Source organism: Primulina huaijiensis, chromosome 18 (genome assembly GCF_012295235.1).
Source record: "Primulina huaijiensis isolate GDHJ02 chromosome 18, ASM1229523v2, whole genome shotgun sequence".
In the NCBI taxonomy this organism is placed as follows: Eukaryota; Viridiplantae; Streptophyta; class Magnoliopsida; order Lamiales; family Gesneriaceae; genus Primulina; species Primulina huaijiensis.
This window is the reverse complement of record NC_133323.1, coordinates 3,031,686-3,059,559: the sequence shown is the minus strand read 5'-3', so window position 1 is coordinate 3,059,559 and position 27,874 is coordinate 3,031,686. Positions and strand designations below refer to the sequence as shown.

Here is a 27,874-nt window from a genome sequence, read left to right as displayed (position 1 = left end):
TTACAAAGAATAAACGATTGAATTGCTGATAAAAGGATTTACACTAAGCTACAGAATTTTTTAAGCAAAAAAAAAAAAAAAAAGAGTATAACAAAAATGTCTGGCCCGGGTATGATCTTTCTCTAGTAAAAACCTTGTGTCTATTGACGGATTAAGAAGCCATGTTAACATGGAGGGTGGCGTTCATGGTGGCGTTACAGACGGGACATGCTTGGAGTTGGTGCGATCCACTCCCGCATACGTTACAGAGGCAAAGGTGTCTGCAAGGAAGAAGCAGCACGCACGATTCCCTCTCGCCACATCGCTTGCAATTTCTACTATGTGACACCGTTTTTTTGGCGTAATCTTTCTCGTGGTGATCACTGCTGCCACAACAGGATTCAACGTCGTCCTCAACGGCCGCGACACCACAAGCTCCGGCGGAAAACCGCTCCTCGCCGCCGACGTGGGCTAGGACTTGTTCCAGGTCGCTTCGGAGGGAATTGGCTGTGGCCTCGTTCGTCTGGGCCATTTCTCTCCACAGTTGGTTTTCAACGTAGAGGCTCTTCACTCTTTCTTGAAGGAAAAAATTTATTTTGCCCATTTTCTGGATTTGATCTTCCTTCTCCTTTAACTTCTTCGTCACCCCTTCACCAATTGCAGCCACCAGCAATCTCGCTTGTTTATTTTGTCTCTCTTCTAGTTCCAACCTAATTCTCTTAGTCTGCAAATCACCCGAAACAAAACCAAATCAGGAATTAAAAATCAAACAAAAAAGGAAACAACTCTCCAAACACGACTGCCGCATGCATGCATAAATCATGTAAAGGAATGGTAAAAAAAAAACTCACATGTTGGGAGATAATGGAGTCGATCTCAATCTGGTACTGCTGGATTTGAGGCAAGATATCATCTCCGAAAAAAGAAGGGAACTGAGAAGCACTGTCATTATTCACGGCTATCGGGAAACGCGGTGTAGTACTATACATCTGATTAACAGGATCACCGGAGCGCTTTCTTGTGGCGGAAATATTGTATGTGAGCCCACTATCGGTATTCATGGATGTCTTGGCCTGCGCCGAATCGCACACCGGCTGTTGATAAAAGGATTTATTGGTCGGCAACGTTGCGGCAAAGGGGATCCCAGAATAACCCATCGGCTGCGCGTTGTACACAGAAGCTGCCATCCCCGATTGATTAATACATGGCATAACCAAATCCCTGTAATTATAATTAATTTTCAAAAAATTAGCATCAAAACAAGCGAAGAAATGAGATTGCAAGCAGCAAGAATAACATCCAGTACCTGTCTTGCATTAGTTGCGCAGGGAAAATCTTGAGATTGCTTGCTTCAACTGGCATTAGGATATATGGATAGAAGATGAAAAGGGAGAGGAAGCAAAAGAAATGGAGGAGAGAATATGGTGGAGAGGGAATAGGTTAGCAAGTAAAGGAACAGAATTATAGAATAGAGAGGTGGCGATTGGGTTTATATACATATATGCATATATTCAAGCGTTTTTTGTATTTTTATTTTAATTTAATAATATAATAATTAATAAATAAATGGTAAAGTCAAATCAATACCAAAATTCGAGTAAGGAAGAGAGAGTCTTAACGCGAGTTGGATATTTTGGATTGATGGATGAATTAAATCGAAAATCCGAATGGGTGATTTTGTAGATCAAAGAAAGTAAATTTGGCAATTAAATTCTGGAGATAAAAAGGTGATTTAATTGATATTTATTACGATTCATCCACGATTTTCAAGTCCTCCAGCATAAAATGACACCTAAGTCAGTATAATTAAAGCACGATTCGCGGTTTCCTCATTGTGTAACGGTCTGGCTTCTACCAGAAATTTGGAAAACTGATCTAATTAAATCAACAATACATCCTACATGTTGATAATAATAAGAGAGAAAAAGAAAAATAAAATCCATAATAAATCTTTTTCGGCTTTCCATTATTTTTTTTTACCCTTTTTATGAAATTACCTATTATTAATTTTGAATTTGAATATTGAGATTTGAGGGTAAGATTTGTTTTTTGAATTTTATTTTCTACTTTATTCTTAACTAATTAAACCCACTTTCATTATCAAAGTATCTCCTTGGTTTTTTTTCCTAATATGATAATTATAATAATTTCAATCTTGTAATCATAACATAGAAAAATTTCAAATAAAAAAAATCCCCTTCTCCAAGTAATCCTTTTCAGTTTCATTTATTCCTACCGCAGTTAAAAATTGGATTTACTCGAGTAGGATAATTACTTTATTTAACTAAATTTTATCACAGATGGGTGACGTGGCATGGAGATTGGGGTGCAGTAAATGACAGGGTGGGTCTGGGCCACGTTGCATCAGCAGGTAAAGGAGCCCACCGTACGCGACAGTTGGGTCAATTCAAAGGAACCTTTTGAATAGTTTTTTTTTTTTTTTAAATGAAATGAAAATCAATACCATCATAATTGTAAGGAGTTGTGGTTGGGAAAACGTGAAGGGACCCACGCGCAGCACGTGTGAGATGTGTTGACACTGGATTATTTTATAAGGAGATTGGGCCCCTCTTTCCAAAATGTGTGGGGCCCTCTCATTTCTTTTCCATATGCGGTTTCCCCGTTTTGCTCCCTTGTCCCCATTCCTTAACTGGTGTGTCTGGCAACGGACAACCTCGCACCACATGGGCATTTATTCTCTGCTACGCTACTCTATATCATTTACCTGTAGTCTTCCCCTTTTCTTTTTTTTTTTCTTAAAAAAAAACCGAAAATTGGCCGGCCAAAATTAAATTGAATTTTTCCATTTTTTCAAAATTTTAATTTAATTTCTTTATTGAGTTAAATTACCAAGTATACTGTCTACTATTACTATATGATTTGTTTCTTTCCAAAAACACATATAAATGTGTTAATTCCAAAATTTCATTTAAGATTTCTAATTATGTCCATATAATAATTAACCCACAAATTAATAAACATCTCATACGTTGAATTATTCACATATAGGCAATGCTTATTCGCATATACTCGTTTTTTTTATATAATATTTAAATTTTATAAAAGAAATCACACAATTAATTTTAGAATGTTCATCATTAAAGCGCAAATCCACTGGAAATGGATGCTTTCAAGTACAATATTGATGGCATGCTTATCCCTAAGTCCCAAGGAAAAAAATTTAGGTTTGAAATTTTTTTTAAATATATGGATAGTTTCATCCAATGAAGTTGAATTTATTTATCTACATCTTGGTGCGAGTGCCAAAGATGAACTATTAGTTATCACACACATTTATTTCATTCAATGTATGATTCAAGTTTTACAAAATATTCTAATTATAAATAAATAAATTATCCATAAATATTAATTTCATATATTTTTCACGTCTCGTCTCACGAAGCAAATGATGTCTCATTATGTTATGGAATCTTTGAGTTGATATATTTTTTGTTATAATAAGTAAAAGCGAGTGATTGTGTTGATCCAATATTCCAATGTAATCATTTCTGGAGTAATTAGAAATTAACGAGATTGAAATGATTACAGTATCGGAGTTTATTTTCGGAAAATGGAAAAGATGGTTTCCAATTTGTAGCTAAACATAGAGATATACGTTTTTATTTATGATTATAATTAATATAGTAATAAACCCTTTAATTCGAGAAGTGGTAATTAAAATATATATAATATTCTGCCTCTAATATTTGGCATGCAAACTGCCAAGTAGATGATGCTAACAAGTTATATTGTCCACTCTGATTTTGTTGGGTTCTTCGAGAGAGAGAGAGAGGGATAAAATAAATGGCGTGAGCCTTTTGTGCTGCGTGTCACGCCTCTCGTCGCTCTCCATCAGTCATATTCATCATTATCATAAATAAATTATATAGTAATTTATGGATCAAAACAAAGTTAGGTTTTGTTTTCAACAAAAAAGGCATTTGAATCGTGGAAAGCCAATTCTTCAAACTCAACCTCTTCACCGATTCTCGTAAAACGGCCATATGTGTTACGTATAGGTAACTCCCGGAATTCAAAATCATTCAATGCAAATTTTGTCTTTTTGTGATGTATAAATTAAGCCTAAATGTCAAAAGTCGAGGTTAGAAAGTAGCCACGTCGTTAGCTATATATATTAATATCATGTGGATTTAGTGGTTATAGACGGAAAAATCTCTAAATTAGTGTTGAATGAAAGCCAAACTTTGACAACACATTGATCCATTTATAAAATTAAAATTATAATTTTACTGTGTTCATGATTATACTGATGGTTCTCAATAAATTGAAACATATTGTTTTATTTTTGCTAAAACTTTAATGATCACATAATCAATTACGTTTGGATAGGCTAGTGACCTAATGTTTGCACATAAAAAAAACATTAACAACTGTTGTTGCCAAATGTATCCATCTCTTACTCAAATATTTAAATGTATAAGTGGATGTAAATAATATGCAATGGACTGTGTACTGTCTTCTAATTTATATATAAGAACGAAGATCGAAACATGAACTTAAATTTTATTATATTTGGTGCATGTATAATGAATTATATATCAAGTGGTCATCAGATGAACCTAATCAAATCAAATCTAAAAAATAGATAAAAGATAAAGTAAAGAAATGAATTACGTGTTGTATAGATTACTTTTAATATTTTATACTGATCATTACAACGTCACATGCCATTAATTAATTAAACCTATTTTAATGAGAGTTTGATCACTNTCCAGCGATGAGAATAAATTGATGAAGACGGATGGTATTTGTCCACAAGCCGACGACCGTCCCCACTAGGAAAGGTAAATGGTGCCAAAATTTAATAATGAACATACGACTAAAATCAAATCAAAGCTTCAAATAATTTACTCAATTTGTGTTTAGATTGAAGAATATGAATTTCGATTAATTTTATTATTTACAATGAAATAATATATCAAATATTAAATTTATACACAAGTTATTTAATCTTTAGTAATATAAAGTAGAATAGATTTCAAATGACACCATTTTTTGGTAAACTTGAAATCCACATTTATGAACATTAAATGTTATATAAAAATGTAAAATATGACTTTGAAATTTATGATCTTTAACTCTTCAAAAAAGTAAAATACATTTGATGGAGGACAATGTATATATATTGGAAGTTGGCTTTTAGTTTTCACCATCTTGTTTTCTCTGCAATATTCACATATTTGCCAATGAATTGCCGACAGTCGCCTACTGAAAAAATTTCCGATCCATAATTGATTAATAATTTACAAATTGAAGGCTCACCTTTTCCATATTATTATTATTATTATTTTCATGGTCATATATAGGATCCAGTCAATTATTTATATCATGCATGATAAGCAAAAGGGTAACCTGTCATCGCTGCAAAATTATATTCCTTATAAAGAAACTCCTGGATGTTGAAATAAATAAAATATTTGTACGATACCTTTTATTTTAAATTTAGGCATCTAATTATTATGTTCGCATGTATATTAATTTTTAAACTAAATTATTTATTTACGTTTCAAATTCATGAATTTCAAATATATTTTATTGTTTAGAAAAATAAACCTCAAACTTGATCAAATCCACATATTACATATATATGTATTATTTTTATGTTAATTATGACTTATTACAAGTTTACTCAATAATTGTGTCATTCGAAACTCATTCTACTATACTTTACTAATGTGTAAAAAAGTAAAATGTGAATTTAAGATTTTATTTTTTGTTTCATTATAAAAAAATAACCATAATCAAAATTCATGGCTTTCAAATTCATCTCTCCAAATGCATCCTGAGCGCATACTAGTTGGTGAAATATGTGAGCGTTGGACCACTAATCATGTGTCAGTATAGAGATTGTCCAATGCGATTGATTTACTTAGTTAGCGTGATTTGAAGAGTATCACATTATTACAAAAATTTATCAATTGCACACAAAAAGTAGCAGATGTGACTTCCATAATTATTAAAAACGATACATAAATTAAAAAAAATACATATATTAAAAATACAGTTATCCTTTATGAACTTATATTTAAATTGAATCGAAATTCGTACGAATAACAACAAATTAACAATAACTACAACATTAAATATTGATTTTTCTAATTTTAGAATATCTCTATCTTTATATTCAAATAATAAAAAAGAGATCGTGGTACGTGTGCACGCCTCAAATAAATAAGGTTATGCGCATCTTTACACGTTCATGTACATCTAATTTTTGCAAAGCTTTGATTCTAATGTGGCAGGCAATATTTTATTACACAGATCCCGACTCATAATTGATCAATAATTTTTTATTAGAGAATAAAAATATAAAATTAATTCGGGGTCCTACGCTTTCGCTTCAGATTCTACTTTATAAATAATTAGATTTTATTATATTTTAATTAAGCTTTTTTTTCAATTGTTGCCTTGAATGCAAGAATTGGATGAATAATTGAGGCGTAGATTGTCTGGATTCTGCAATTGACCCAATTAAAATACCATCATCATAAAATAATGGCACACCAAATCAGACGTTAGAATTCGTTCTTTTAAAAAAATTAAAAAATCATTTCATTGATATATATATTTTAATTGCCATTCACCTATTTTTTAAGAATTTCGATAAATGTTGCATGGGTTGATTTAAGAATCTTAAAACGAAAAGAGTATAAATGTCTACGAAAATAAAATTATGTATTTTAATTTGTAGGGGATGTAATTTTGCACATGATGGGAGAACGTCGATCGAATCGTGATGTTTGTATTGCTGCAGAATATAAAAGAACTATAATTTTTGTCAGAGCAGCAAACAATGCAGTCTTCGATATTTTTATGAAATTTATTTTATCAACTTTTAATGTGGAAATGAATATTTTATCAACTTGTCATCGGTTCCTGACGGTACTTTTGGATATTACAAAGGGATCTCGTCGTTAAATTACTTCAATTGTCTCGTAAGAGAGCTTAGAAAAAGCATTTTAAATATTTAAAACTTCGGTGTATGTGTGCGCACTTCGATGACATCAATTAAAGTTGACATTTTCGAAAAAGGCTTCTGCAATTTCTTCCTCACTTTTTATAAAAAATAATTTTGCCCAAATAAAATATATTTCGTGCCCTCACTTTGAATAACTTAATTAATTTCGTACCAAATACTAAAGTGTAAATTGATTTCCATTAATTAAGGTTGCGTTTAGAACGATATATTTGAAATCCATCGATTTTGATTATAGTTTTATTGTTTATAATAAAACAATAGATCAAATCTTAAATTCACATACTACTTATTTACAAATTATAGTAACATAAAATATAATAAATTTCAAATGACATCAGTATTAGAAGAAATCGAAATTCATCATAATTAACACGAAATAACATATAAACATGTAAGTGGTGAATTTGAATTTCATGATTTTACTTCTCTAAACAACAAAAATACATACCTAAAAGAATTAGTCAATTATTACTCCCTTAGTCATTTTCCCTGACCCAGCGTGGATGATGAGTTTATTATAAAGTAATTGCGTGATATTTAAACATGTTGACTCCCATTCTTTTCAATTTCCTTCCTAATAATATCACTTATTTTCAAATTTAAAGTTTGAAAGTATGCGTATTGTCTCGTTTGCTAGTTATAGAAAAATTAAAGCGTAGATTGCGATCAAGAGCGATTTAAGAAGAAGATCATATTCTAATTAATCACTTGAGAAAATAATATATAATTTCATATAAATCAATTTATTCTCACAATCTCATTTCATTCAATCTTTTAGTTGTGAATGAAATTAAGTATGGTTGCCAACTTGCCATTCTAGACGAAGGGTCCTTTGCTCGGTTGCTTAGTTGGAAAGACAAGAGTCGTGTTCTTCACAATGACGCTTAAAGGACAAATTTCGAGGGGGAGGGTGGTACCACTTTGCGAAAACCAATACGTTTTTGTTCACACAATCGTTGTTTTGGCCTTTTCTATTGTTAACGTCAAGCCCGCCTCATTCACCAGTCCACCTACGCCATTTCCATAATGACAAAGAAATATCAAAGTAAACAATGATATCTTACAATGTTTTTTTTTAAAAAGTTTTAGGAGATAAATTTTTGTATTTCATATCAAATTATGTTGACTGGATGAATATGTTCTTTATTTTATTTTGTCGTTTTGTAATTTTGCAAATGTTGTTAAATGTCAGCCGTTCATTGGCGATTTGAGTTTTTTTATGATGTCGTCCTCGTAAACAACTAACGTGTGCGATGTCGCATCAATAATAAAATCGTCAAGGATTGAAATATACAAAACCAAAATCCAATTTCGACAAGGTAAAATGATCGATCGATATTGCAAATTAAAAAAAATATAAAAGTTCCCAGATTTCATTTTTTTTCCCCTAAATAAAACTTTATAAACAGAGTAGAGATATGCCTATTTGTAACCCTAAACTTCAAGTACTAATTCCTAAATTCAGTAATTGCTGTCATATCTGAAATTATTATTATTTCAAAAATAAAAATAAAAATTTCCAGAGCTGACTGCAATTATTCGTGCATTAAATAAATAAATTGTCAACTGTACATATTATTAACGGAAAATAGAGTTGTCAATATTGTGCTTATTACAAAATTACATCATGTGACGATAATATTCGGCATTATATATAAACGAGATACGATTAATATATTGATTGACTCGATATATAATGACAATTACAGATGATTTTAAAAATCCAAAAAAAAATCTCAGATGAATATATTTATATTTAATTTATTAAAAAACAATTATTATTATAATCTGAAATACCTTTTTTTTTTTTATAATTCCTAATTATGGGGTGGGAGGGCTCGAACTTGAGCCACTTATAGGGAGAAAGTGGGTGAGACCACTTAGGCCAAAGCCCGATCTCATCTAAAGTACCTTATAGTATACTTGATGAAAGGAGATTATGCATACATATTTTTTTTATCTACATCATATTTATCTCGTTTTTTAGTCCTCGGGTTTCATCATGTATCTCTCTTTATCTACGTGACGAACATATTATATAACTGACATTAAGCATCTATCTCCACCTACGTACCGAACAATATATTATTCATATTTATAAATTAGTCATTCATGTTTTATTTATATTAATTTACCACACTTATTACTCGTCAATTTAAAGGTATGTAACACCAAACGTCATAGATTTTTTCTAATTTGACAAGGTAGAATAGGTCAAACATGGATAGTGAAACGTGAACCTCGCCACCCTAAATATATAACATTAGAAATAAATGTAATCCTATGCATTAAATATTAGGTGGTACCATTTTGTCTGACTTATCAGTTGAAATCACCATTTCAAATATATATAATTGATACGTCACTCCAACGAAAAATAATTATCTCTGACTTTGGCAATTAAATGTGTGAATGAATAATTCAAATTCTATTGTTTTGTCAAATTACATATCACCTTTAATTCTGTACGCATTCTCATGGTTCAAATTACAATAAAAAAAAGTAATCGAAGATTGTCTCAATCTATATATATTATCCATGTGATGTAGGACAACTAACAATTAATTGTCACATAATATCAAGAAATCATACTTCTAATATTTTTTTAGTTATTATTACAACAGGAGTGGGGGATTTTGCCGCCAACCAGCAGGATTCAAACTCTGGCATCTCCCTTTATCGTTTCAATTGCAAAAATTGTAATTTGGTTCTCATTTATTATTCATCCTTTTTTTGAGTATGTCTCTTGTGAGACGGTCTCACAAATCTTTGTCTGTGAGACGGATCAACCCTACCGATATTCACAATAAAAAGTAATACTCTTAGCATAAAAAGTACTACTTTTTCATGGATGACCCAAATAAGAGATCCGTCTCACAAAATACGACCAATGAGACCGTCTCACACTAGTTTTTCCTTTTTTTTAGGAGATTATTATTCATTTTCTTTTTAAATTTTTTTTTTTTGGCATTCAATGACTGCTGCAATATAAAGCCAAAACTTTGCAAATATAATTCAGAAAATTAGTGAGCAATTGATTGTGACTCCTACGTTTTCAACAATCGGAGCCAAACTTGACAGTGACCAGGATTAACATAAAAAAAAAAAAGGTTTATCTGTCAAGGGCTGCTCATCGAAATTGGTGAGACAATTTTTTTTTGTGCATATTAAGGTGTGGTCACCCATGATATTTTTATGGGCCCGAGTAGAAATTTTAGGTTTGAAGATGTTGATGTTTAATTTTGATTCCAAATTGGCTTATTTTGGATGTTGCAGTCAAGAACAAGAAACGTGTGTGGTTTGGTTAGTGGTGATGAAAATAAATGTCATATAAAAAAAAAAACTAAAATTAAATTATTATAGTTTTGTTCTAATTCAAATCCATATCGAGTAAGTCAAATTGTGTTACGCTTTGCTCTATGAATATTTGAATAACACATTTTAAATTATTAATCTCTGTTGTCATCGATCATGTTATTTCAGCGACGAATCGTAGTATATTTCTATTCGTTTTTTTTTTTTTGGAATTATAGAAGAGTTTTATATGATTGAGTGTCTTTCTCAAAACTTAGAATTTTTATGTCACATAAGCTATAAACCAGCGTCATAAACCATTTTTTTTACAGTACTTAACACATTGGGCTTAAAAATGATTAGCCCGACTGGAGAAATGACCCAATTGGGTATCTCGCGAACAGTATCCGAGCCCAATATATTAATTTGGGCTTTTTTTTTTGGAAGGATACTCATCAGGACTGGTTGAGACAAAAAGGAGAGGTGAACAGCCTTGTTTTAGAAAAGAGTGTATAAATAAATTTTACGCGTTAAATTGATTACAAAATGAGATTTTACTTTTAAAAATAAAAAATTTATAAAGAACTAAGAGTCCCTTTGGATTAAAAAATCAGGAGGATAATTTTTTAAAAATTATTTTATAATTTTATATGTGTTTGGATGGTTTTTAGTGATTTTAAAAAGCACTTGATTAAACTAAAATAAGTGTTTTTTTAAGGCCAAATTTATAGCTTTTCAAATGCTTCTCTATTAATAAAAACATAGAAATACCAAAAACAAAATTAAGAAAATGTTTTTTTATTTGTTTATCCAAACACACAAAATATCACAACTTTTACTTAATACTTTCAAAAATCCAACTTAAAAAAAAAATTGCAAACGGACTCTAAATCAGAAGCTCGAATTTTTTTTGGGCCTCTCGCTTCTATTTTCTTTAATTACTAGTTTTTATTTTTAAAAAATCTAATAAAATACCTTTTCTCGTATATATATATATATAAAGCGTTTTTGTAGGCAAATGCATTCAATACATCCCAAGCTTCTAACCATGACTTGGTTGGAAGAAATTTAGGTAAGAGCAATTTAGATATAAGTGTTGAGTGCAATAATTGTACTCTCTAAGTAGATAAGTGGAAACGTGATGTTTGTGTCACTCTACGGTTTAAAAGATTTGAATTGCACAATTGCAGTTATAACTTTTGAACTGTAAACACTCAATCCTATAATTGATATCAGAGCCGCAGGAAGTGCAATTATTGAGAGGAACACTGTTGGAGTGCAATAGTTGTCCACGATGCTCGGATGTTCTAAAGTCTTTAAAAAAAATTTTAAAAAAAAAGAAAAGATCGAATAGAGAATCAGTTCCATGCTCGAATAAGATGACCAAAAATAATTTGTATTTTCTATTTTTCTTCAACAAAATATAGAGCTTAGACTTCAAAAGTCGTATTTTTTATATTTATTATTATTATTAAATATTTTCCCAACTTGGTAAAAAGGATTTTTGCCATTTAGTCAGAGTCAAAATCACATGACATAAATAATGAAATGCATCTGAGAAGGACTCGCTGTCCTACAAATTAAGATGTGATCTGCCATGTGAGGATGATTTCTTACCAAAAGACTCGCTGACCAATTGAAAATTGTGATAACTGCTGGTTTAATTGTAGTCAATTAACTTGTCCCCTTGATTCTTGCTCCGGAGCTTGTCACAGAGCTAGGGCAAACGCACATTGCGTATTTATTCATATTAAAATGAAAGCAAATAACTTCGTTTTCGAATATATAATGGATGATCCCTAATTAGCTCCGTTTGGCAAACTTAATTTTATTTTAGTATGATTCCTTCCAAAAAGTATTTTAACATCATAAAAATGTACACCTCTTCAAGATCAGTTTGTGAATTTTCGTGATGCGATTGACTGTTAAAATTATTCATTGACTTTTAAGACAGATTCACGTGCAAGTATGCAAGCAATTAAACCCTAACCCATAATAATGATGATGATGGACCGTTAACATTGGAACTTGGACCTAACTCAACCCCAAAAGTTAGGTCAAGAGGGGAGGATTGTCCAAAGATCAACGAAGCAACTCAGATGATCAGCGTGCAAATGCAATACCAACGGGGCGGAAAAAAGGAATTTGAAGAATAGTAATGGATTAATGACTGAAAGGATATTATAATTAGAGAACTTACATCCGGCAGAGATCGAAATATCCATATACGGGTACCGTTGGTGAGTGGCAGAAGCTGCCAGATGACCTGATCTCCATAAAAAAAAGTCCCAAATATTCTTGAAACTTAAAACTTATAATCATCGGATCTATCTATATATATGTGTGTGCGTGAGATGTTTTTGACGAAGCTGAATCGGAGAACATAGGCCATGACTCGAAAACCAGGTCAAACATTAGGCCATGACTCGAAAACCAGGTCAAAACAAGAAAATGCCGCATCACAAAAATAATCAAGGGCCGGGGCTAGCTAGTTGATACATGCATGGTCGTAGGTTTGTGGGAATGACATGAACTGAAAAAATGGGACCTTTTTACTAGCCAGATCATGCTGGCAGCTTCAGCCTCTCATACCAACAACATACATGGAGTAAGTAGCTATAAGAACTTGCATATATTGCCATGGTTTATATAATGCGCGCATGCACGCTGTCGGCTGTTCTATGCATGTGTATGTTTGTGCGCGCGCTGAGAGTTAAATATTAATGGCTGATATGCTGGGATTGGTCTACTTTTAAAACTGACAGGTTGTCTACTCAAATCCTAGTATTTCCCCTTTAATTTCATGGCAAGAAATGTGTGGATCAGTTACGTATAGAACCACCGACAATATCATAATGTCAACTATTTTTGTTATCGGTCATATTTTGTTTGTTTAAGGGTAATCATCGGCTCATGTATTCTACAGTTAAAAATATAAATTAAACTAAGAATGCGCTTTTTGCGGCTTTATATAAAATATCAACTGAGAAATAATCCATATATCTTCTAACCACAAGTTTAAACCTAAAAACGTGGCCAGCAAACCAAAAGGCGGCATTTAGATAGCCTTTTGAACTCGAAACCACATATAATTTGTATGGCTCTGCTCAAACTATGAAAACATTGTATTATATGTCCCACTTGTAAGTTTCTGCCAGATCAATGTATAAACTACAATTGTCATATATTGATACTTAATTGAAAGGGAAAATTGTTTTTTATGTCTTCTTTATACGGCCCTTCGCGATTTTTGGTTCGTTATGTTATTAGAATTAAGTTTTAGCCCTATATGTTTAATTTTTGTTTCTTTCATCATTTTTATACGAAGATGCTTACATGACATTTGACACATCATCATAGAAAAATGATTAAAAAAAATATAGCAGAGTAAAACTAAAATAAAAACCATAGAAGACCAAAATAGCGACACTACAAGAAAAAAGGCCTACGACAACGGTTTTTTCCCGTTGTCGTAGGCCTTTTAAAACCGTTGTTAGAAGCCCTGTGGTTAAAAGGTGTGCTCAAAGACAACGGTGAAAAACCGTTGTCGTAGACGTCTAAAGACGCGGGTGAAAAACCGTTGTCGTAGGTATATAAAACCGTTGTTAAAGGTCCTGTGGTTAAATAATTCGGTAAAAGACAACGGTGGGAGAGTGTTGTGGAAGTTACAATTTGCGACGGTTTTTAAAAAACCGTCGCAAATTAAATAGCGACGGACATCATCGTTAACCGTCGCTAAAATTAGCGACGGTCGTAATTTAAACTGTCGCTAAATTGTGACGGTTTCATACACCGTCGCTACATTTAGCGACAGTGTTTTATAAACTTCGTCGCTAATTTTAGCGACTGTTTTGTATGATTTCCGTCGCTAATTTATGCAGTAAAATAAAAAAAATTTCACTTTTAATATTTTAATAAATATAAAAAAAACTTACAATCTAATATGCAAACTATATTTTTGATTTATCGTCGAAAATACTATATTTTTTATTTTAAAAATTTATTAAATTTTAAAGAGAAAATCGAAACTAAAATTGTGTAAGGGAGAAAAATTTTAAGTGTTGTGAAGTGGTATGGTAGAAAATGGACCGAGGGTTGGGATATTTATAGACAGTTTGCGATAGTTTTGACTTTAACCGTCGCAAATTGCGACGGTTAATTTTCTAACTGTCGCCGATTTAAATTTGCGACGCTTTTACAAGAACTGTCGCTATATTTAGCGACGGTTTAATATAGCGACTGTTAGGTATAAACATCAGCGACGGTATTACCAAAACTGTCGCTAACAGTAGCGACAGTTAAAAACCACCGTCGCTATATTTAGCGACAGTTATTGTAAAACCGTCGCTATCTTTACATCGGCGACGGTTTTACTTTAAACCGTCGCTAAATTTTGCGACGGTTATACCTTAACCGTCGCAAAATTTAAATTAAGGACGGTATAGTATAACCGTCGCTACTTTAGCGACAGATTTAACTTAGACGGTCGCAAAACAAGTTGAAACACAACGGTTTTTTATAAACTGTTGTCGTAGCTAAAAAAAAAACGCTAATAGACAACAGTTTTAAAACCGTTGTCGTAGCTAAAAAAAAAAACGCTCATAGACAACGGTTTTTAAAAACCGTTGTCGTAGTCAAAGATAAAACGCTCATAGACAACAGTAACCGTTGTCGTAGATATATCAAAGACAACGGTGTTCAAGACACTGTTGTCTTTGAGCGAATTTTTTTAGGCTACGACAACGGTTTTTAATAAAACCGTTGTTAAAGGTAAAAAGACAACGGTTTTAATAAAAACCGTTGTCGTAGATGTGTTGTTAAAGCTAATTTTTTTTGTAGTGCGAATTCACAAATACGACAATTTTCTCTTCTTAAAATTCGTATGCTCACTCAATATTTGGAACTATGCGTCACATGGGCTATGTCTTTAGTCAAGACAAATTGCAGGGACTTTTTTATATGAACTGATCAAACATATTGCCTTCTAATATGTAGTTTTCAGTATTTGTGCTTAAAGTTGAACATTTCAGAACATAATATATAATATATAGTACTTTAATTTGTAATTAGTCCACTCAAAGATTATCTTTAATCTGCCTAATTGTCGGGTTTATTCTTGGGTGATGATCCAAAACTGAGACCATAATAGTAACTACACTTCATCTAACTGGCCGACTAACAATTTATAGAGAAACGAAACGCATTTGAAAACAGAAGATTGGTGAAATTGGGGGAGAATAATTTTGTCTTTAGCTTTATTCTTGTCTGCATGTTTGACAAAACAATGAAGGCTGGCATAGATAACACCAAGGACCACTATATAGAGTGGCTGAGCTTTTTAATTTTTTTTCTTTTTATAATATAATTTGATGAATGGATCACATGCTTCTATTTGTTATTAACTTAAAAAGAGAGTTGAAATCTTCATGTGATTATTATGGCTGCTGTCCCTTTCCGCCGGATAAGCTTTTCAATTCAAATTATTATTGTTATAAAGTCGAGGCCCTTACACTAATAAATTTTGATATCATGGTCGGTCTTTTTGTTCAATACGAAATGTGTAACCTTGCTTTATGTAACATTCTTTGTTCAAGAAAAAGTTTATTGTTGTAAATTTATCAGAACTTAAATCTATTTGAATGTCATATATAAATGTTATCCATATTCAAATGATCATAATATCATCTCTCATTTAAAAGTTATTATAAAAAAAAACCAAAATTATATAAAAATAATATGCTTAATTTTTAAATCTAATTAATGTTGCATGAGAATTTTTTTTGGGTATACATATATTGCGTGACGAGAGATACTAGTTCATTATTTTTGTGTGAAATTAAATTTTTAATGTATTTGTGATAAGTTGATAGTATGCTATGTTCCTTGATTTTGTTTTTGTTTTTTCAGTTAGATATGTACTTTCAAGCCCAAAAGAAAACAGGCCGGAAATGGCCCATTAACAGGATGGGTTTTTTTAAGGCTAGACTTCGTATATTTCTTGATTATTCAATATTCAATTTGGGCTTTTAGATCCAATAAAACTGGGTACATGCAGCCCAAGTTTAATGGTGTAACCGAACAGAAATAAGGGTAAAATCGTAATTCAAGATGCCACCAATTATGAAATATGGATCAGCTGGTCTTAGCCTGAATTCGATTCCCCAATCACCACTCGCCTCCTCCACAAAATCCCTCTCCGATAGCCGCTTGACCCATCCACCTTGAAGGAAAAACTCCAGAAATTTTAGTAATTCTTCAAAATCTGTTCGAGATCTCATCAATCGAGTCAAGGTTTGTTTGTTCTCAATTAATTAGGGAGGGGGGTATTACGAATTATTTTGACCGGCGATGGCGGTGTTGTTGGAGGACATAGTGAAGTCTGTGGAGCATTTGTTGAAGCTGATCAGTAAAAAGAGCCAGGAACAGTCCTACGTAGACCCCAATCTCGACCCTGTTCTCCTTGTGCCCGGTATAGCCGGTTCGATTCTCAACTCCGTCGATGATAAGACAGGAAAAAAGGAGCGGATCTGGGTCCGGATTCTGGCGGCCGATCACGAGTTTCGGGAGAAGCTCTGGTCTAAATTTGATCCTGCCACAGGTCAACTTGCTCATTTTGTAGAAGCTCTTGAATATTCATTGCCTTTAATGAAATATATCCACTTGATTGTTATCTTTTCGTTATCTATGGTTTTTTTCCCTATGCTTCGGTTGTTTTGATTTTAATAGTTTTTCCTTCAACTTGCCGGTATTGCTTGGTATTTGTTGGTATTATTGCTATTGCTTGATAAATAATTTCTATGGTCGAAAGTTTTGTCCCGTATGTTTTTATTTCGCCCAGTTTATTTATTTTTTAAGAACATTTACGACCTGAATATACAGTTGCGAGTAAAAGGTTAAAAAAACAAGATACTTCAAACTTACTTGTGCGCGTAGTAAACTGTCTTTGTATTTAATTGCCTGTATTTGATATCTTCTTAATGTACTGAAAATTCCAAAACAGTACGGAACTCATCCTTCTGAGACGCAATGGTTTAAAATTCCTGGAAAAACATTTTGGGCTTGGTACTCGAGCTCGTTGGGCCATTTAACTAGAGTCTAGATAGTGATTACTGATATGCTAAAACGGTAATTTAGAATGGAAGTTAATTAACAATAGATCAGCCATAGGTTATGCTGTTCACTATTCTAATTTGCTGTTTGCTAACTTAGATGATTTCTTGCCTGCCATGTATCTGTTAATCTTGTGTGGAATGCTTGATGGATTTTTCTAAAACACATTTTCCACTCTACATATATGTTTACTTTTCACAGCCTAATAAAGATGTGCTCTTTATTTAATACTTGGTATTGGAATATATTTTAGTGCTAAGGTAGTACTCGATACAGGTAGAGCTGTAACATTGGATCCTGACACCCATATTGAGGTTCCCGAAGACAGATATGGGCTTTATGCAATTGACACGTTAGACCCCGATATGGTGAGTCCTGCCTTGACTTTGTTCATCCGGTAGATTCATATTTACATGAATTCTCCTATTTGAATATTGTACCAAGTTTTTGCCATCATTCAGTGAGTCATTCCTTGACTTTGTTTATCCGGTAGATTCATATTTACATAGACTCTCCTATTTAAACTGGTACCAAGTTTCTGCAATCATTCATTTTTCTCATACATTACTGATTGCCTTGTTACATTGGACCTCTATTTGGTTTCTGCATTCCTTTTGCAGGTCATTGGTGGTGACTGTGTATATTATTTTCATGACATGATTGTTGAAATGCTCAAATGGGGCTACCAAGAGGGAACAACACTTTTTGGGTTTGGATATGATTTCCGCCAAAGCAATCGGTAACTACCTGATTTTTTGGCTAAAATTTTTCGACTGATAGAGGATTTCTTGTATTGTCATGAAAATGTAGATTTTAATCTATCTTACAGTCATTGTTGATACAATGTTACAAACTGAAATCCTTGGTTTCTCACTAATTAAGATCCATTTAGCCGTAGACATGCAATTCGCTAGAGGTAAGTGCTGCTCCGGCCTCCAATTTCCTGTTTTTTATGTAACTGTTGCTCAAATGTTCACTGAAATAGTCAATTTACTTGGGAAATAAGTGAAAGATAAGTCCGAGCTCTTAATTTGCCAGAAAGTTCATATACCAGTTGGCTGATCGACCTTAACCTTTTAGACCTATTTAATTGGTTGGTTGCGAATGGGTGGGTGATGTTGTTTCTCTTACTACTGATTTAAGAAACTACCTGGACTGTTCCCCATTTTTTGTGGAGAAGCTTTAATTTTTACTTCATTCTCACAAAAACCATGTAAATTTAATCTCAATTCCCTATTATATACTTCGACATGACATTCTACATTCTGTTTCCATCGTTCCAGGTTTCAGGGAACTCTGGGGCGGCTGGCAGCTAAACTTGAGTCAATTTATACAGCATCTGGTGGAAGAAAAATAAACATAATAACTCATTCAATGGGTGGTCTTTTGATAAAGTGTTTTATGAGCCTGCATGTTGATGTAATAGCCCCACTCTTGATCTGTTATTCCATTTTCTTGCCGTCAAAAAGTTAGCACACCTGTATTTGTTCTGTTTTGTATATTATCTTCTTTGCAACGCAATCTCTGACTAAGTTCTCTGCGTATTAGATCTTTGAGAAGTATGTGAAAAATTGGATTGCGATAGCTGCGCCATTTCGAGGTATGTTTTCCCTTTAACCATGGCTTTGGTGCATCACTGGGATAACTTTGTTTTCTGCAGTTATCACTTGTATGCTAAGTAAACCTTTGTTGTGGAAGGGAATAATTTTTAATTTTCAACAAGTTCAGAAATGCGCGACTATTTGTTTCCTATATATGTCATTTGTGTGGCAAAGGTGATGATAGCCATTGAATTTCTATATTGTTTTAAAGAGATCATAGTGTGCATTGTCTAATTTTTCTACCATTTTGGTCTACATATGAACTCTTGAAGCAAGAATACTTGATCGTTTTACATACTGATCTCGATATTGGACCTCCCAATTAAAGTTTTCTGATAAAATGCCCTTTTTAATATTTTAACAGGTGCGCCTGGATACATAGGCTCCGCATTATTGAATGGAACTTCATTTGTTGAAGGATGGGAACAGAATTTTTTTATTTCAAAATGGAGTATGCAGCAACTGGTATATATACTTTTCAGTGCTAACTCCATCGATTTCTGTTTGTCATGTTTCCTCTCATCCTACTTTCAACTTTCTACCCCTTCCGTGACAATTAGGACACCTCCTTGCCATTTCTAATCCTTAAAATCTGACGTGAGAAATAATTTCAGTATGTTGAAGTTGGTCCCACTGTTTGAAATACTGAAAGGACTGCCTGAATTTGTTACCTTAATTATTAAGGTTTTTCTTCTATTATTTCCTCTTCAGATGATTAACTACTTTTGATTTGTTTCAGCTGCTTGAATGCCCATCAATATATGAATTGATGGCCAGTTTAGATTTTAAATGGGAACACATTCCACTTCTTCAAATATGGAGACAAAAATGTGATAGTGATGGAAATTATACTGTGAAGCTGGAGTCTTTTCCTCCTGTAGAAGCTGCATCTGTCTTTATGGAAGCTCTTTCTGGCAACAAGGTGAGCTATAAATCTTATTTTATATATACGAGGGACTGGAGGAATAGTGAATGTGTCTTCAGTCATAAGTAGTGAATTCCTGTGTGTAATATATCATGCAATGAGTATTTGATCGATGACTCGGGGAATTAATCTAGAGCTTCAATTGCTTGATAGTTTATGTGATTACTTTTACAATCATTGATCAAGTATAGCTAACTGCTACTTTGGCATTTTTTTTTCAGACTGCACTACTTTTCATGTAATGGATTATTTTTCTGTGCAGATAAATTACGATGGTGCTGATATTTCTTTAACTTTTAACATCGAGATTCTAAAATGGGCTAATAAGACACGCGAACTGTTGAGTTGTGCTGAAGTTCCTCATCACATTAAGTTTTACAATATTTATGGCACAAATTATGAGACACCTCATAGCGTTTGGTACTTGAAACTTTTTCCTTTTTCATTCTTAATTTTTTGTCTTGAACATGATAGGATGTAATATTTTACCTTATGCTCACATAGTTAATTATGTTGCAGTTATGGAAGTGAAGATGCCCCCGTCTCTGATCTGCGGCAATTACCTTCTCTCCAAGTAAAATTCTTACCAGTCTTGTGACATACCAAACATGAAGAGCACTTGGATATCTTTTATTTTATTTATTCAGTCTTCAGTATCCTTGATTTAAAACCAGCTATATATATCTATGCGTGTGATGTATAGTGTGGAACACCCTTGTGAAGATATCGATTCTTAGAAATTCAAATAATATTTTATGCAAACTTGCAGGCAAAGTATATCAATGTTGATGGTGATGGAACTGTTCCAATGGAATCTGCGAAGGTAAAAGTTTTTGCATGCAAGATTTGATTTCAAAACCACTGCTTAATGGTGTAAAATTCGCAATCAGCGATATTGAGCAAAGAAGTGCTGCAAAACTGCGTGCAGAATTTGGCCATTCATGGACTTCAAAATTTTAACAGCCCTTAATCAGGAAACAATGCATATTATTCCTCCTGTAGAGATTTATTCTGATTTTTCCTTGGTCGATTATGCTCGACATTAACTGTTGTTTCTTCAACTATATAAATCTGACGTCACGATAACTTGGGTGTTGCCCATGACTCCCCTTCTTACAGGCAGATGGGCTTCGGGCAGAAGCAAGAATTGGAGTCCATGGAGACCACCGAGGAATCATTTGTGACCGTCATGTCTTCAGAATTGTCAAACATTGGCTGAAAGCAGATCACGATCCTTTCTACAATCCAGTTAACGATTATGTAATTCTACCAACTGCTTTGGACATGGAATGCCACAAAATAAAAGGGTTACAAGTTACTTCTCTCAAAGAGGAATGGGAAATTATTGGTGACGACCAAAATCTTAAAGAAGAGTCGGCGAAGAGAAAACCTTTGATGGGTTCGGTCTGCGTCTCGCGAATGGGAGGTGGTGAATCTTTGCAGGAAGAGGCTTGTGCCACCATTATAGTTCAAAATCAAGAGGGTGGTAAAAAGCACGTGGAGCTCAACGCTGTTTCTATCTCCACGAATGCATAAAAACCTTGTGTAAATCGATGCATCTGTAAATATGTTTATGCAGTCCGTGTGCCAATTGTCTGTATATTAAAATACATTGTTTGCCATCATACGTAACATGGTGTACAAGAATGCTATATATATTGTAAATACGAAACAGTAATAATTATCTGGCTTTTCATTTTACTCTTCACTTACCATCGCTGTACGGCCTTTGCCATAACTGTCGAGAAAAAACATTGTGCGTTCTTTTGCAGTCGCTGTATTGGAAGAAATCACTAATCAGATCCAAGTCAAAATTAATCGTGCAAATTATTTACCACTAATTAATAATGATTTTTTTTTATCTAGTTCAATTGAAATTTAAGATAACTATTAGTTATAATTAAGTTTAGCCATTTATCTAGTTTAGCATCTAAATATGCATTCTAACACCTGGTAATAATAATTATTTTTCAAAAAATAATTCTATCTGTAATAATCAATACTCATATAAAGTATAAACTAACAAAATAATCCTTATTATTAGCTTATTTTTTATACTGAAAACATATTTAAAAAAATAGAACTGATTATAGATAAATATTTATATGGACCAAAACGATTAACTAATGCATAACATGTTCGAAATTCATTATTGTTATTCATACAAACCCCATCCTTTTTAGAAATAATACTAATACTTGGTAAGGTAAACAACCTTGAAACAAATATGGGTAAAAGAATAACATTAATTCCAACAACAGCATGGTTCCATAAACGCCATGAAATAAAGAAAGACTTGGATAATATCAAGATGGAATGAAGCGTTTTCAACTTGAAATTTTAGTGCCCACCCACAGAATTTGATTGCTTCCTTCGCTTTGGTTCTGGTTCATCTAACTTCAGAGAAACAGAAATTTTACCTTCAGACTTGTTTTTCAAGATAGAAAGGTTCCCCAGTCCAACCACGTTTTCACTTCCAAGATTTGGATATGCCAAAGATTTACATGAAAAGCTCGGCATGAACTGGTGCTCTATACTGGGAGGAACTACATAACAACCACCCTCGATACGAAACTCATCATGGCTGCAAGGTGGCAGTAACTCCAGACCAGAACAGACATTGGCAGAGGCTCGTTGAACAATACTTGGAACAAAGTTCTCTTCTGATTTATCTTTTGAGAAAGCAGTAATCCACTCGAGCGAAGCAGATTCTCTGAGAGCAGAATGAAATCCTGTTGCAGAAGCATTTCTCTGCTTCCGTAATGCAGCTATTTAAAGGAAAAAAAAGGAGCAAAATATCAAAGCAGCACAGTGAAGATTTTGGAAACAGAATAAAAGATATTTTGATGACAGTGGATTGAATTTTACTTCAATTCAAAACACGAACCTTGAAGCCCTTCTGGGCTTGTGATGAGATCAAGTTCAAGAAGATCAAGAAGACGTCCTAAATCAACTCCACTGGTCCAATTCTCCGGAGGTTGGCCAGCCTTCAATTTCAACCGGCCTCTATTGGCTGTCCCGCCCCAAATGATTCCTACAGGCTGGTGTTTCTCCCCATTCTGACCTATCAACAAGATAAGGCTTCCACTGTCGCCTTCCAGGTCAAAAGACTGTTGATTCTCTCCTACAATGAGAAAATCTGTGAAAAAACACATTCCTTTTTCATCATTGTATTCTAAAGCATAAGCCACTATAGTCCCAGTTGTCAAGCCAGAGCTTCTTCCAACTTTCATCACCTGCCTCCCAACTACACTATCTATGGGGGACTGCAAATCTATTATGTGGACATCAGCAATTTCACCTGCACCTTTAACCAGTGTCGTAATGTTTGCCATGTTAAAATCCTCGGCAAAAGGAATAAAAGCCCCATCTGCTCGAACAAATGTTTCTGCACGGGGTCACAAGGTTGTGTTCAGGATGTACAAGGATCAGAATATGATTAGAAATCCAATACCATGATTATTTGAATACAGGTCCGTTCAGAAGAATGGTATAGAAAAACAAGAAACTAGTTCCTTTGGTATTATTGCGGGTCATTGGTAAATGGAAATTACAATCCTAGGCTGGGATAAGTATACCTGGATTTGTTCCAGCAAAAGTGCCGTACCAAAGATCATCAGCTACAAATGACGTAGCCCTTTCCACAGCACCTAAATACACCCCAGGACCAAGACTTGGTGGCAATGGATGAAACATTTTCTGGCTTGGGTAATCGAGATCAACAGCCACATGCCGATTAGTGAGAAAACCAACCTCCTTATTTCCTGTCCGACTTTTGACAATAGCACCTAATGTTCCGTAATTTTCTTGGCTCGCAACCTAAAATGCACACAAGATAGATCATTAAGAACTAGAAATAAGATGGAGAAAGAAAACCAAGAATTCTAATGAGGAAGAGGACTGCCCACCGAATATGATACAACATATTTTGAATTTCACATATGTGATGATATTGAACCAAAAAAGTACCATATTTGAACCCAGCGGCATATGCGAGATTTGACAATAATTCTGAGGAACAAAGAATAATAAGATAGTAAAATTTATTGCCTGGGAACCAGATCCAATCCATGGATCACTTCCACCGAAGCCATCAACAAGTTCTGTGCACAGTTGTTCCTTTGGAGGGGCTGCTGGTGTTCCATAGTAAGAGAATTCAACAACATCAACATCACACCAAACACCTCCAGGTCCCTGCAAATTCAATTCACTGGATACAATTTTTACAGATGAAAACAGGATATGTTTTTAAACAAGGTGCTCAACCAAGCGGATTCACGAAAATGTAATATCCAGAAATACCAAAGATTGACAACATAAGAAGCAGTTAATGTAAAACCTCGAGAGCAGCAGGTAGACAATGGGCAGGGCTGAGCCACTGCCTGTGAACTTTTCTGGAAACAAAGACAAGTATAGCCGGTATATCAGTCAGCGCACCCCTTCTAATCCGAAAACCAATTGCTGTTCCAAGACTAAAGCACCGTAAAAATTTGCTATGAAATGCCCTGATTGTCATCAGTTCAAGCAAGGTGGTAGCCCGCAAGCCAGTCGGCCATCGACCATGAGTTTCAGGTAGAACTCCCTTTTGAAGATTCCCAAAGTAGAGCAATCTGACTTCAGCACCGTCGGTTAACCTATTGGGAGCCGGCCATGAAAAGTAAGCAGCATTGTTCTCAGATAGCTGACAACCTGTTGCAAAGGCTTGCGACCGAGCTGGACTCGCTTCAGTAAGATTGAGATTGTTGCAGTAATTCCTTTCCAAATCGAAAGCTGATTCCTCAGATTTTGCAGAACCAGAGTGATGAGCTCTCAAAACCATTCTAGCCCGATCCATGCCTCAGCTTTCCTATCGGCGGTATACAGAAAACTCAATCAGAAACTTCTTCAAAAAATAAAAATAAAAAAATCAATCAGAAAAAATGCCAGAAAGTATAGAAGCCAACCATAAATGAGAAAAACAACAGGAATACAGGATGATCAGAATTTCAAAAACAAGAATTTAGAAATAGCAAAACCCTTTAGCCAAGCCCAGATCTTGATAATTCATGAAGGTGGTGTGCTACAATTAAATGTGTTTCCCATTTCCTCCAAGAGGGAACTACAGAACACTGTCACTTCAAGAAATCAAATAGAACCTCCTGCAAGGTAACTGATGATCGGTAAAGCCGGGAAAAGGGTTAGCAGATTCACTTTAAGAGCCACTCACACACATAAAATTTCCCACTTCTTCCAGTTTAAAGAACTCGTTTTTGTGACTGAAATAACAACTGGAAGCTAATAAGCAAAGGGTATGTTCATGAAACCACGAACCAACTGTTATTTCACAAACCCCATAATTCCAATTCCAATTCCAATGAACATAAATATAACAGCAAAGATTGAAACAGTTAAAGAAATTACGAACAAAAAAGGGCAACTTTTCCGTTGAGAACTGTAGAATCAGAACCTAGTTTAAAACAGCAGGAGAAAAAATTCTATAGAATGAGGATTTTCGCGCTCACAGAAACATCATTAGACTCCTGAAAGCCACACGTATATCTGAAGTTAATCGATACTCGAACTGAAATTCGACCAATAAAAAAGGCCGTGCCATTACTGAAAGTGGATCAACGCTAACCTGTCAGAAACTCTTAACATAGATTTTCTTCACAAGCACAATCTGCCAAAAATAATAAATTTATTAAAAGAATGAATGAGCGAGCACTCATCAGAAAATTAATACGGACATCCTTCTAGGCAATCATGAGGAAGCTAATATCTCCGCCAGAGAGTTCGTTTTCAATGTTCTGCCGTGAAAGATATGGCAGGGAAATACTGCTTCTCTATTTGTAAAAGGAGGCTGATATTTGAAAATATTTATACGGTATTTTAGTAAACTATAGTCAGTGACATATTGATATTGGTGGCCTATGATTTTCAATCATTTGAGTCCATTGACAGATAGTGCCAGAGATCAATCGGATGCAATGGCAATTGACGAGATTAATAATTCAAGAAAGAGACTTATTATATGATAAAAACATGTTGCTGTTAATTTTTATTAGTGTATTATATATAAAATTACTCTTTCTCCCACTGCTCTTTTCAGCAGTCCCTACCTCTCAACATTATTATATACAGTTCTTTCCCCACGATTATCATTTGACGGAGAGATCAAATGATGGGCGCACTTTCTTTCAATTTAAAAAAATTCAAAACTAAGACATGTATACAATAAGATAGTACCTCCATTGGTAACTAAAGTCGCGAGGCTGAAAAGATGCCACCTTTTTTCTTGGACTCCATTGATTTAATTATAGCCTATAGGTATCTGGGGGATTAGGGACCCATGGGAATTTTCTCCGATCGAAAAGCCGCACTTTTGCCCAATAAAGAACTCATTTTCTGAACTGTCGGTTCCTCCTAGCTTTTAACACAACACGCCCTCTTTTCAAGTATTTTATTTGTGCAAGAAAATGGTATCAGAGCAAAAGATTTGATCCTTAAAAAATTAAGAGAGAGTGTGATTGTAATAGTAAAGATGATATGAGATCTTTGACTGTAAGAGAAAGGAAATAAAGCGCTGTAAGTTCACCATATTTTCAATGCATGATTCGAAAGTTGATGATTGTGGTCTTCGTAGCAATAATTTTTCTTGAGGCCATTCTCAAGAAAAAAAGGCACGAAGAAGAACTGTGCTTGTTTTCGCGTGTGTGGGAAGAGGAGGGAGGGAGACAATGGGGGGCTGTTGCTGTCATTGTCCTTTCGTTTCATTATCTTCTCAGACTGTAATCACAACGATACATACAAATTATGCATCTCATTTATTCAATTTATCACATCATCGTATCATTGCTGTGGAAATTTTAATAGGGAAAATGGTGTTTGCACATGTAAAGCTTATATTTCTATCATAAATTACAAAATATATTTGAATCCAAATATATATGTTTTTTTTTCCATATAATCTCGTATGTTAATCTAAACATACAACTAACATAACTATTTTTATAGATATATAAAAATTCTTAAGATAACATCTTACGAATCAATTTTATAAGATACATCTTCGATCGGATCCAATCCGACCAATTAACAAAAATTATTTATATGTCAAAATTATCAATGTATGAATTAAATAGGTTCGGTCAATTTTATAAGATACTAACTTTACCAATGAACAACCCACTATTAAAAAAAATTGACGGTTTCAGATCGGACGGGTCAAATCGATTGACATAGTCCATTTTTATATCTATAGGTAAAACCATTATATATCTAAAAAACATATTTATCTTACCTATAAAATAAAGTTTAAATTTTGTTAAACTTTTACATTAAATTTTTTTCATTTCATATTGATTGCTTGATCCAATATTAGTACATATTTTTATATGAAAACTTTATTAGCTAGAGCAATTGAATTAACAAATTAGCTTTCTCAAAAAGTATATTTAGTTCAAAGTGAAATAATTTAAATATTATGACCTAGGCTTAAATAAAAAGTTTAATTTTGTAAATGTAAATATATATTAAGCAATAATTTTTGGGTGACTAAGTCTCTTGCTAGATGGTTTCGCGGATCTTTATTCGTGAGACGAATCAATTATGCTATTATTTTTAATAAAATTTTATATTTTTGGCATAAAATTATTATTTTTTAATGGATAACTCAAATAGAATATTTGTATCATAAAATTAACTCATGAGACTATCTCACAACAGTTTTTAGGTTCTTGAATATGTCTCTTGTAAGACGGTCTCACATATCTTTTTTCATAAGATGAGTTAACTCTGCCTATATTTACAATAAAAACTAATAATTTTGTCGGTGACTCAAATAGAATATTCATATCACAGAATTGATCTATGACATCGTCTTATATGAGTTTTAGTGTATAAAAAAATTAAGTAACCCTAAAGTTGCATTTAATTGGCTTGATAGGAATCTAGGATTGTGTGGATAAATAATGCTGTGATTATTAA

At 33.5% G+C, this 27,874-nt stretch overlaps 3 protein-coding genes across 12 annotated transcripts; 1 reads left to right on the top strand and 2 right to left on the bottom strand.

Annotated features, from left to right (window-relative positions):
• LOC140963844 (BOI-related E3 ubiquitin-protein ligase 1-like) lies at window positions 1–1,450 on the bottom strand. The gene is made up of 3 exons (XM_073423298.1): window positions 1,286–1,450; window positions 831–1,200; window positions 1–703 (listed from the first exon to the last, which is right to left on the bottom strand). The coding sequence occupies exons 1-3, from the start codon at window positions 1,339–1,341 to the stop codon at window positions 152–154; spliced, it is 978 nt and encodes a 325-aa protein (XP_073279399.1). The 5' UTR covers window positions 1,342–1,450; the 3' UTR covers window positions 1–151.
• Window positions 1,451–16,408: 14,958 nt separating this feature from the next.
• Window positions 16,409–21,605, top strand: LOC140964413 (lecithin-cholesterol acyltransferase-like 4). The gene is made up of 11 exons (XM_073424180.1): window positions 16,409–16,871; window positions 17,660–17,751; window positions 18,004–18,122; window positions 18,667–18,802; window positions 18,932–18,983; window positions 19,349–19,449; window positions 19,724–19,906; window positions 20,172–20,329; window positions 20,429–20,483; window positions 20,679–20,732; window positions 21,029–21,605. Exons 1-11 carry the CDS (start codon window positions 16,622–16,624, stop codon window positions 21,443–21,445), a joined length of 1,617 nt encoding a protein of 538 aa, XP_073280281.1. The 5' UTR covers window positions 16,409–16,621; the 3' UTR covers window positions 21,446–21,605.
• Window positions 21,606–22,095: 490 nt separating this feature from the next.
• Window positions 22,096–26,419, bottom strand: LOC140964231 (protein NARROW LEAF 1-like). 10 transcript variants are annotated; one of them, XM_073423828.1, is made up of 7 exons: window positions 26,135–26,419; window positions 25,527–25,568; window positions 24,249–25,047; window positions 23,960–24,103; window positions 23,488–23,728; window positions 22,797–23,297; window positions 22,096–22,677 (listed from the first exon to the last, which is right to left on the bottom strand). In XM_073423828.1, exons 3-7 carry the CDS (start codon window positions 24,741–24,743, stop codon window positions 22,250–22,252), a joined length of 1,809 nt encoding a protein of 602 aa, XP_073279929.1. In that variant the 5' UTR covers window positions 24,744–25,047; window positions 25,527–25,568; window positions 26,135–26,419; the 3' UTR covers window positions 22,096–22,249. The 10 variants fall into 10 exon arrangements, with proteins under 10 accessions (XP_073279929.1, XP_073279932.1, XP_073279931.1 ...); XM_073423831.1 differs by having other exon boundaries at window positions 24,249–24,755; XM_073423830.1 differs by lacking the exon at window positions 26,135–26,419 and having other exon boundaries at window positions 24,249–24,755; window positions 24,925–25,047; window positions 25,527–25,824.
• Window positions 26,420–27,874: the final 1,455 nt, after the last annotated feature.

What these genes read in the sequence shown, in the direction of transcription:
- LOC140964231 (XM_073423821.1), bottom strand. Translation starts at nt 24,743, where the DNA reads ATGGATCGGGCTAGAATGGTTTTGAGAGCTCATCACTCTGGTTCTGCA. An exon ending in GGATTGGATCTGGTTCCCAG is followed by an intron (nt 23,729 to 23,959) that starts GCAATAAATTTT and finishes TGTGCATTTTAG; the next exon opens with GTTGCGAGCCAAGAAAATTA. An exon ending in TTTTGCTGGAACAAATCCAG is followed by an intron (nt 23,298 to 23,487) that starts GTATACTTATCC and finishes GACCCCGTGCAG; the next exon opens with AAACATTTGTTCGAGCAGAT.
- LOC140963844 (XM_073423298.1), bottom strand. Translation starts at nt 1,341, where the DNA reads ATGCCAGTTGAAGCAAGCAATCTCAAGATTTTCCCTGCGCAACTAATG. An exon ending in GCGCAACTAATGCAAGACAG is followed by an intron (nt 1,201 to 1,285) that starts GTACTGGATGTT and finishes TTATAATTACAG; the next exon opens with GGATTTGGTTATGCCATGTA. An exon ending in ACTCCATTATCTCCCAACAT is followed by an intron (nt 704 to 830) that starts GTGAGTTTTTTT and finishes GGTGATTTGCAG; the next exon opens with ACTAAGAGAATTAGGTTGGA.
- LOC140964413 (XM_073424180.1), top strand. Translation starts at nt 16,622, where the DNA reads ATGGCGGTGTTGTTGGAGGACATAGTGAAGTCTGTGGAGCATTTGTTG. An exon ending in ACACGTTAGACCCCGATATG is followed by an intron (nt 17,752 to 18,003) that starts GTGAGTCCTGCC and finishes TTCCTTTTGCAG; the next exon opens with GTCATTGGTGGTGACTGTGT. An exon ending in GATAGCTGCGCCATTTCGAG is followed by an intron (nt 18,984 to 19,348) that starts GTATGTTTTCCC and finishes ATATTTTAACAG; the next exon opens with GTGCGCCTGGATACATAGGC.